An 11,176-nucleotide genomic window follows, 5' to 3' on the forward strand; every position below is an offset into this window, starting at 1 on the left:
GACGACCTCTGTGACACTCGTTTGTCTTTAGCTCCCTTACGGCTCCCCATTGCAGCTGCAAACCCTGTCTGTGTCTCAAAACGTTACTCGCCAGCACATCCTTGCATTAGAGAAGAGGATTTAAGGTCCCTCCCCCATGCCTAAAAGGACATACCCAAATCTAACTGCCTGTAGCTCAGGCCCTGAAGCAAGGATATGCATATTCTTGGTACCATTTGAAAGGAAACACTTTGAAGTTTGTGGAAATGTGAATTGAATGTAGGAGAATATAACACAATAGATCTGGTAGAAGAAAATACAAAGAAAAACGTTTTTTTTCTTCTACCACCATCTTTGAAATGCAACAGAAAGGTCCCACATCTAGCCATCACTCTGGTTGTAATTCCGATGGTGTCCAAAAGATGGCACCAGTGTATGTGCAAAGGTTCAGACGGATAACTTAAAGTATGAGCAAACTACATTACATTTAGTGTGAAGTCATCCAGGTACATTTGGGCAAATCATGAACGAGACATTTGCATTCACATTATATTTTTCTGCAAGTATATTGTCAAATCGGTATACTTGGACTCACTTGCTGTTTTGCAGCAGCAGTCTTCCAACGACCTTCTCCCAGCGGGGGTTTCGATGCCAGCAGCCCAGCATAGGGCAACCTGTCATCAGCATCTTGTCACATCTGCTCCTGCTACGCCCTCTGGTGTTCATCCGGTGTCTTCTTGACCTGCAGTTACTCCCCCTGTACACTCTCTCTCTCTCCCTCTCTGTGTGGTTGGAGACAGATGTGCTGAAGTCAGAGCAGATCCCTACCAGCTGCAACTCGTTCCATAATCAAGACCTCTACAAATACTCAGTCCTGCCAATTCCACTCTGCCAAATTGTAATCTCTGCTCAGTCAGTTCATGATTCTAGCCATTTACGATTACGCAAGATCTTGTTACTCTGCTGTGCCTGTTTCCCTGCCTGACACTGTTTATTTTCTCATTGCAGTCTCTGGCTCCTGTTCCACATTACACCACCCAACTACCTTGCTGTGGATTTTACTCACCACCACTACCTTGGATTCCCCTCAAGACCTGTTTCCCCTGTTCTACTCAGCCAACTCCAACCTCAGTCTGGTTTTTCTGCAACTCATCCAAGATTCCCTGGATCTGCACTCCATATCTCTCGGTGTAACAATACATATTTGGGTTCATTCATCCCTGTTTCCTCATCTTGGTCTGCTCTTGGGTTCCCTTGTGTCGCTCCGCTTAACACATCTGGTTACAAGAACATTCCTTGGAGATGAGGCCTACCCCAAACTATTCATTACAATTGCATTTAGTCTCTGTTGTCATTCAGTTAATCCTGTAGTTCAAGTGAACTAGAGTTAGTGTCAAGAGTCAGAAGCACTCATTGCATATAGACGTAGGCCTACACTCGTAGAAAAAATGGGTTCAGAAACGTTTTTTCTGCTGTCGATATGGGAGAACCATTTTTGATTCCAGGTAGAACTATTTTGTGTTCCATGTAGAACTCTCTGTGGAATGGGTTCTACCTGGAACTATGGGACAAACGAATAACCCTTTTAGGTTCTAGGTATCACCGTTTTTCTACTTGGAAGCACTCAGAGATGGTCTATAATTTGAATAGTCAGCATTTTGTAGATTATTGTTACCTCTGAGATTGTATCTCTAACAATCCCCCATTAGCAAGTACTAGTCATTAGTAGCCTACTTCCCATGTGACCATAGGCTATTGTATTGCTCGGATAATTGTTCAGAAAACGTAATTCTGCGCAGGTCATTTTAGCATTCTCAGCCTTTACACACGTCCCTTGAAGGCTGCGCATGACATTAATCATGGAAAGGTTTCCAGCCTCTCAGAAGTCACGATGTGGGTTGACGCGCTCAGTAGAGCGCACAGCGCAGCAGTAACCATCTACTGTAAGCAGGGGGTGTATGTGTGGTGAGGAGATTGTATGCTTCAACGCTCCTGTGCCTGCGTATGACGGCTTGATATGACCATTTTAAGACAACAATAGATTACGTTTTGGTAACGGATCCTATTGTCTCTCTTTAGAATTACAGTCGTGTTTATTTCAACTAGATCGCGGGGAGCGGAGAGGCAACAACCATCGGTATTGAATGCTGGTAAGCAGGCTCCAGTCCATGGGGTTGTGACGCGGATTCTCCGGCTGCGCTGAATTGCAAGCGGATACTGTAAACGCATTTGAGATATGGACGCTGTTCTGTGAAGCATGCTGACAAATGTTCTTCTCACAGACAACAAAAGCTGAAGTGGTAAGAAAGCTCTTATGTTTGCCAGCCTTGCATTTGCATCTGATTTATAGAATTAATACATATGTCCTTTATATTGTTGGGGACCTTTTCATTTTCATTGTCATGTTGGAATATTGAGGTGTATTTTCCAAAAGCATATCTCAGGGGGATATGATATGCTTTTGTAAACTACACTTCAATATTCCATCATTAATAAGTTATGTAGGGTATCCCTAAAACACCTCCAATTTAGGTCAGTGGCCCAATGAATTCATAATAGCCTACTGTATGTGCCAAAGGTTCATACCTTGCAGAGGATTGTTGACGTCCTGCACTTTGCAGAGAATGCATCAATTTAGCCTGAATGTTGTGCAGTCGGAGAGTAATGGCATATTAATGTCGACCTACCTTTGTGTACATGAATATTTTCCAAATCAATATTTTATGTATTAAGTTCCCACCTTTTGAATGTTTGAATGTATTAGAACTGTGTCTGCAAGAGGGTTTTTGTGTGATTCCTGGCAGTCCGGCTGAAAGGAACTGTATATAAGAAACGATTCAGAGAAACTAATTCACATGCAAAACAAATGTTTAGAGTTACTTTAGCCAAAGTTGCTAACATCATGTACTAGGAACAAGCTGAATACGGGGTTTTCCCAGTATTCCTGCAATAACACTTCTATGCTGGGTCCACTGTGGAAAAGGGTTTTCTGTCTCGTGGCAAGCCTCGAGAGCCAGTTTCTTCTATTGCATGAACGCTCCGTCGCACAAAGGTTAACCGTGTGAACGTCAAACCAATGACTAGAGAATATCCATCGCTGTACCGAGGAGGAGGAGGGAGGAATCAGGATATAGGATAACAGCATGAGGCCTTCCTTTTTGCATGATAATTGCAAGTTCCCCCATATCACTTACTGGGAGGATAGTCTAATCTAATGCATTCAAATGTTCTTCTTGTAGTCAGACAGCCAGTGCACACTGTACACCAGGCCCTGTGGTATTTTTAATATACATTAACAGTTTATACAGTGGTACATCAGCTTTTCTTATTGCAGGACACAATAAGTAACTGAGAGAGTTTATATTCAATACTATCTTGGCCTATATAGTGCTAAGTCCTAAAACTGATGTAACTGAGCAAATGAAATACTGAGTCTACTCTCGCTCACACACTGTCACACACTGTAGTACACACACTATAGTACAGTCACACAGTATATCAATCCATTCCACTTAGATCATGGGGTTCTGTATTGTTTGGAATTAGTGGTTGTCAAGTTAAATGATGCTATGTTTAGCCTCTCGTCATTTTCTTTATTAGGTTGTACCCCTCTCCTCCTCACGCATTCAGCAGAACCCCAATAAACCATACTTTGACATGCTGTGACAGGCACCACTAATGCGGTTGTTATATGGTCCACTCAGGCCTCCCAGACACTTGGCCATCCCTCACCCTGGCTCTGAGGAGACTGTGTGCGAGACGCAGTCCTTCTTATTGAGCCGTGCTGCCTTTCGTAATGTGACTTTAAGAGCCGCTCTTAGATTATGTCATTTGTAAACCAGCCTAAGTGGAGCCCGTCTGGTCAGATAGAGCTAATTTCCCAGAAGCTGAACGAACGGCCAGATAGAGTACAGTTTCAGTACATTATGCCTGTATGCAACAGGCAGATCTGATGGAATGGGAGCCATGTTGGAAGTAAAGATACCAGTTACTGTTTTATTTATTTGAAGTTATCATTATATATATATATTTTTTTTTTACATTTTTGTACACTGGTGAATACTTTAGGAAGAATATGTTTACATTTTCTATGTGCAAGATTTACAATTATGAAGAGCATGAATCCATAAAACCAACCTAGCCTACAACCAAAAAAACTCTCCTAAGGTTCTTAGACCTTTTAGGCCAGGGTTTTCCTACCTGATATCTTAATATCCAACATGGCTCCCATCCCATCACATCTACCTGTTGCATACAGGCATAATGTACTGTAACTGTACTCAACAGGCTGTGATTATTTTATCCTACATCCAAACCGGGTTAGGTTAGGTACTGTAGGTTCCTAGAGACCCTAAGACTGAGTTTCAGAGATATTCACTCTGAATCCATTAGAGGCTGACAGTACTCTAAAATAACCATGACCATATATATATTTTGAGCGTCTGTCTCCCTAGTTACACTGGATCAGAGCAGGATTATGGTAATGAAAAGTCACTCCACGGCAATGTTGAAGTGGGTCGAGAGAGGAAAAAACATGCCAATCAACGAGAGTTCCATCACTGCACTGGCAGGAAGCACATTATCTGTCATCTGTACGCACGGATGACGCCGTCGCTGATCTCTATCCCACTCCTCCTCTACACTACAGCTGTGTTTTGTCATTTTCTGTTCTTCATGTCACAAGTGCCAATTCATTACAATTAGCCCAGTCAGGATCAAAGTGGGTTTAAAAATAACACCTGGCACTTGTATGGAAATTCGGATTACTCACACCGAGATGGTTAGGTGTTGCTTCTGCCACACTGATATTAGTGTCATTTGCAATCACTTGTTGTCCTCGTTCCTTTTCTTCATTATTTTCTCATTGTCTCTCAGGCCGGCTGGTTGGTGAAGCTGTGACCTATGCAGGGTTGTCTTGGCTGATGGTCCAGGGGCTGTGTCCTTCCAGGAGGGTATGCCTGTATCCCACCATGCCGCTGCTGGCAGAATGGCTGCTGTGCCACTCATTGGTGGCATGCCTGTTGCTGCACAGCCTGGCGCTCGGGGCCACCACCGCGGGCCTCCACGGGGCAAACACTGGCTGCTCCGAGAGCTGCTACTGCTCCGAGATGGCCGACGGCGGGAGGGTGGTGCGCTGCAGCAACAGGCACCTGGCGGAGGTGCCGCATGACCTGCCCAATGACACTCGCCGACTTTACCTGGACGGTAACCTCCTTACCACCATCCCCGCCGACGCCTTTGCAGGGCTTCCTTTACTCAACGAGCTGGACCTCTCCCACAATGAGCTAACTCAGATGGAGCCGGGGGCCTTCCGGGGTCTGGTCCCCTCTCTCAGGAGCCTGGACCTGTCCTCTAACAGACTGACCACCCTGGAGCCCGAGGTCCTGGGGGGCCTGAGGGCCCAGGCCAACCTCACCCACAACCCCTGGCACTGTGACTGCCGCCTCCAGGTGGCTATGCCCCGGCTGGATCTGGAACCGGTATCACTGGCTGGCGTGGTATGCCACACTTCGGAGCCCAAGGACGTTGGCATAGATACAGGGGTGCCCTTCATCATGGTGGCGGCCGACCTGGACCTGTGCGCAGGGCTCAAGAGGACCACGGACGTGGCCATGCTGGTGACCATGTTCGGCTGGTTCGCCATGGTCATCTCCTACCTGGTGTATTATGTCAGGCACAACCAGGAGGACGCACGGAGACACCTGGAGTACCTCAAGTCCCTTCCCAGCAAACTGGACAGGCCAGAGGAGTCCTCTAAACTCAGAACAGTGGTGTGAGAAGTAAATGACCAGACCTGGGTCAAAATGCATTTTGTCAGGTACTTTCAAATTCTGGAGAAGTGCTTGATTTAGCTTGATTGCTGTGCAAGGCGGTAGAGTTTGCACTTTTGGGACGATTCTTAGGTAGTAGGTAAGCAAAATCAAGCGCACCTGTAGTATCTGAAAGTATTTGACATATATTTACCTAGGTCAGGTAGAGACACAGGAAATAATAGCCAAACACCTCAAAGGGATCATAAAAGGAATTCACAAACTTGGAAATAGACCGGGATACTACTGTACTGTACAGGTTTTCACCAGTAATCCATTGGAAACGCAATACCTCACGGTAACATTTCATTCAAACAAATTCACACTCTTTGATGAATCGTCATGAAATGAAGATTCTTTTTCTTCCCCCACATAGCTGTTTATTATACGAATGAAGAAATTATTTGACACGTTTGTGAATATTCTAAATGTATTTCCAAATCAGTCTGTGTCTTTATGTAAGACACTCTGTATTTGAAAATGATTGAATTCCAACGAGGTATTGAAATGTTGTCAAATGCATAACTATTTCACAATGGACTGCCGAGGGCACCGTTTTGTTATTAATCAGGAATGCACGATGTCATCAAATGTCCCCATATTAGTGATGATACTGTGCTTGGCAGTGTAACAGAGACTGCATTGTTCGACCAGCATCTGCACTCATTGAATGTTGGATCTTTATTTTCTGGATGAGAAGCCCCATGTAATCATCAAACATTTTACCAGAAAGAATAAAATCCTGAAATGCTCCTTCCTTTTTTATTTTGGCCACAATACCATATTTTTTCCACAGTTGTATTGCATGTAATATTTCATTTCTCACAAAGTCCGCCTAAACATGTCACCTTTTCATTTATTTTAAATGAACAATGTGTTCATTATATTGAATTATGATATTTGACAGACTGTAGTGCACGATGGCAAAACTAGTTTAGAAATATGAATTGCGCAACTTCAATCAGTGGGTCCAACAAGTAATTGTAAAAAAACAACAACAAAAAAAAACGTTTGAAAGAGTTCACTGTCTGAAGTCTCATTTCAATTTCCTCCAAGCCTCATGAATTCCTTTGATCTCACTAATGGGTATGTCTTTTAGAACTATGAATCTGCTTTAGGGACAGACTGCACTGAAATGACTTCTGTCACACACGCACGCACACACACACACACACGACAGCCACAATGCACACGGTAAAACTCCACACCCTCAGGCTGAAATAAAAATGATATAGATTTGATCCTTGCTCACCGTTTGGAAACTGGGCCTGCCGATGGGATCCCCCCTGGCCTCCCACATCATGACGTAGGATGGGAATCAATACAGAATGGTGTTTCTCCTGTCCTACTGGAACTATTAAAACCCTGCCCCTTGACCGTGGTACAGTATCCAGCCACAGTCTGTCCGCTTTCTGTCTATCTTAAGTGCTCATTTGTGGAGGATTGTCACGTTCTGACCTTTATTTCCTTTGTTTTGTATTTATTTAGTATGGTCAGGGCGTGAGTTGGGTGGGCAGTCTATGTTTGTTTTTCTATGATTTGGGTATTTCTATGTTTCGGCCTATTATGGTTCTCAATCAGAGGCAGGTGTCATTAGTTGTCTCTGATTGAGAATCATACTTAGGTAGCCTGGGTGTCACTGTGTGTTTGTGGGTGATTGTTCCTGTCTCTGTGTTTTGCACCAGATAGGGCTGTTTTGGGTTTTCACGTTTCTTGTTTTTGTTAGTTTGTTAGTTTGTTCATGTGAAGTGATTTATTAAAACATGAATCAAAATAACCACGCTGCGCTTTGGTCCGCCTCTCCGTCAATGGAAGAAATCCCTTACAAGGATGGGAAAATGGGGGTAGCCTCTCTCTCCTCTCTCCCTTGCATTTATCTGTCATTGTGGAAATTGCAGCTGAGCTCTAATGGCCATGGTGACATACACACCACCAATCTGATACTGAGCCCTGAGGGTCAATCATGCACACGCACATGCACACACAAATAAATATAGTTGACATAATTATACAGTATAGCCTGTTCGGTCTTAAAAATGTCAGTCATGACATGGATACATTGCCCTACAGGCACGGATACATCGCCCTCATTAGCATGTGTTTATGTGCATGGACAAATGGACTCAGTCACATTACCATACACATTGCAGTAGGAGAATGTATGTTCATGAGTGCTATGTAAGCAATAAGCCACGGGGGGGGGGGGGGGGGGTATATGGCCAATATCCCACGGGTAAGGGCTGTTCTTACGCACGACGCAACACAGAGTGCCCGGACACAGCCCTTAGCTGTGGTATACTGGCCATATATCACATATGGTGTCTTATTGCTGTTATAAACTGGTTACAACGTAATTAAAGCAGTAAAATAAATGTTTTGTCACACCCGTATATGGTCTGATATACCACCGCTTTCAGCCAATCAGCATTTAGGGAACAGACTAGCCAGTTTATAAAAGAGTGAATAGCCTACAGCTAAACACTATCATATTGTTAGTCTGAGGTCTCCTCTTAGCTGAACGTCATTAAACACACTCACTCTCTCTCTCCTGGATGTAAGGCAGGCTTGATAGGTGACATTCAAACAGTGTCCTGGATGTAAGGCAGGCTTGATAGGTGACATTCAAACAGTGTCCTGGATGTAAGGCAGGCTTGATAGATGACATTCAAACAGTGTCCTGGATGTAAGGCAGGCTTGATATGTGACATTCAAATAGTGTCCTGGATGTAAGGCAGGCTTGATACGTGACATTCAAACAGTGTCCTGGATGTAAGGCAGGCTTGATACGTGACATTCAAGCAGTGTCCTGGATGTAAGGCAGGCTTGATTGGTGACATTCAAACAGTGTCCTGGATGTAAGGCAGGCTTGATAGATGACATTCAAACAGTGTCCTGGATGTAAGGCAGGCTTGATATGTGACATTCAAATAGTGTCCTGGATGTAAGGCAGGCTTGATAGGTGACATTCAAACAGTGTCCTGGATGTAAGGCAGGCTTGATAGGTGACATTCAAACAGTGTCCTGAATGTAAGGCAGGCTTGATAGGTGTCATTCAAACAGTGTACTGGATGTAAGGCAGGCTTGATATGTGACATTCAAACAGTGTCCAGGTGTCTGAGAACATCCCTGAGGTCTCCTCTTAGCTGAACGTCATTAAACACACTCACTCTCTCTCTCCTGGATGTAAGGCAGGCTTGATAGGTGACATTCAAACAGTGTCCTGGATGTAAGGCAGGCTTGATAGGTGACATTCAAACAGTGTCCTGGATGTAAGGCAGGCTTGATAGATGACATTCAAACAGTGTCCTGGATGTAAGGCAGGCTTGATATGTGACATTCAAATAGTGTCCTGGATGTAAGGCAGGCTTGATAGGTGACATTCAAAAAGTGTCCTGGATGTAAGGCAGGCTTGATAGGTGACATTCAAACAGTGTCCTGAATGTAAGGCAGGCTTGATAGGTGTCATTCAAACAGTGTACTGGATGTAAGGCAGGCTTGATATGTGACATTCAAACAGTGTCCAGGTGTCTGAGAACATCCCTGTTCTCAGACACCACTGTCACTCTGAAACCAGACTCATTGTTCTGCTCCTCAGTTACACTCTGTTGTAAGTGCAAGGGCTTTCTCTCAGGTGAAGGAAACACAAATCTCTCCCCTTCATTTTTAAATGCCGTGTCTTCTGGGAAATCGAATTGAGGACTCATTTGCGTTGTGTTAGGCGAATAGCTCATACTGCTGAAAGTAGAAGATGGGTATAGGAACACACACATTGCTTCTGAGCTCATATCCAACCCTTTCAGTTACTAAACTCTCTCCTCCCCATGTGTCAGCTGGTTAATTGCAGGTGGAGGGAACAAGTCCTCTCAGTCCATGTCCCTGAATGAGCTTTGGAGTTTCACTGATTACTTCTGCAATGCAACACTCGCTCCATTGTTTACAAAAGGTAGAGAATACGCAGCAGAGAGAATGAAGCTTTGGTTTCAGGCTCCTGATTAGATCTCAGAACAGTTGTTCTCTGTCTCCCTCATTTCCTAAATTGTCTTGTGTTTGCTTGATTTCACATCTGCAATCAAGTCCACTAATTGCTTCCAATTTCAATCTCCAGCTGTGTCTGATATTATAGTGCATCAAAGATATGATTTAAAAAAATATATATATATATATATAATTCTCTGAAAGGAACTGTCTCTGTGGGAGTTGTAAAGGGGCTCCATGCTTGATGCAACATATCTATTTCTTCAGATGCATTCAGATGTTATCTCACTGGCTAGCTCCTTGTTTGATTCTCCCACTGGCTAGCTAGTGTGGTGTAGTCAGTGGGGCTGCTAACCACTGTGTGTGTGCGTGTGTCTGTGTGCATACCCACCATCTAAATGGGTAACCTTGCCTGGGGCAGAGTCACCACTGGGAGCTTGGTCGACATCAGGAGCCAAATCATGTCCTGCTACAGCCGCCTGCAGAACAAAACCCACTCCAGCTGGTAAGCGAGTCCACTTTGTCCCCACATCACCAATGCCATGCTTTAACCCAGATGGATGCTATACTTACATTGTTGCCTAGCCAACCAAGAAGGAGCGAGTCTGTGAAAAACGGAATCAAGGTTAACACCCAGCCTTGGCTGAGGCCTCCCATAATCTATTCTGTCCACCTACACTTACTGAATGGAAGAGCACTCTGACCTCTCTCTCTCTCGCTCTTTCTCGCTCTCTCTCTCACTCTCTCTCGCTCTCTCTCTCAGCCTTTCATTTAGACAGAACGTTGTAGTTACTGCATGGTAGAACTGCAGATTCAAGGCTACAGCTCCTAGGTTTTGTGTGTGCTGGTATAATGACAGGCCTGTGTAGTAATGAGCTTGGTCCACACTTCCCACACACTGTGGTATCTGCTGTTCTAGACTGTGGCGTTCCATCCTCTTTGATAGATACAGGTAAAGTAGCTAAATGAACCAGAATGGCCAGTGTAGTGTAGGGCAAGCCAGACACTTAGCAGTTCAATTCTTATTTCACCTGAGGCAGCTGAATATCCTCAAATTGGTAGGGGATTTAATTTTGGTTCCACATACTTTTAAAATAATAATTTGTGTACTTGCAGCATTTTGCTTTCTGTGAAAGTGGCAGGATGGGGCCACCCGGGTGGCTCAGTGGTCTCATTGCAGTGCTAGCTGTGCCACCAGAGATTCTGGGTTCGAGACCAGGCTCTGTCGCAGCCGGCCGTGCCCGAGAGGTCCATGGGGCGAAGCACGATTGTCTCAGCGTCGTCCGGGTTAGGGAGAGTTTGGCTGGCAGGGATATCCTTGTCTCAACGCGCAATAGTGACTCCTGTGGTGGGCCGGGTGCAGCGCACACTGACCAGGTCGCCGGGTGTACGGTGTTTCCTCCGACACATTG

General features: G+C 44.6%; 1 protein-coding gene across 1 annotated transcript; it reads left to right on the forward strand.

Annotated features, from left to right (window-relative positions):
* Nucleotides 1-1,874: 1,874 nt before the first annotated feature.
* On the forward strand, nt 1,875-7,566 carry LOC115103597 (leucine-rich repeat-containing protein 3B-like). The gene is made up of 2 exons (XM_029624437.2): nt 1,875-2,279; nt 4,855-7,566. The coding sequence occupies exon 2, from the start codon at nt 4,902-4,904 to the stop codon at nt 5,754-5,756; it is 855 nt and encodes a 284-aa protein (XP_029480297.1). The 5' UTR covers nt 1,875-2,279; nt 4,855-4,901; the 3' UTR covers nt 5,757-7,566.
* Nucleotides 7,567-11,176: the final 3,610 nt, after the last annotated feature.

The sequence above is a fragment of the Oncorhynchus nerka genome, linkage group LG21 (assembly GCF_034236695.1).
Source record: "Oncorhynchus nerka isolate Pitt River linkage group LG21, Oner_Uvic_2.0, whole genome shotgun sequence".
Taxonomy (NCBI): Eukaryota; Metazoa; Chordata; class Actinopteri; order Salmoniformes; family Salmonidae; genus Oncorhynchus; species Oncorhynchus nerka.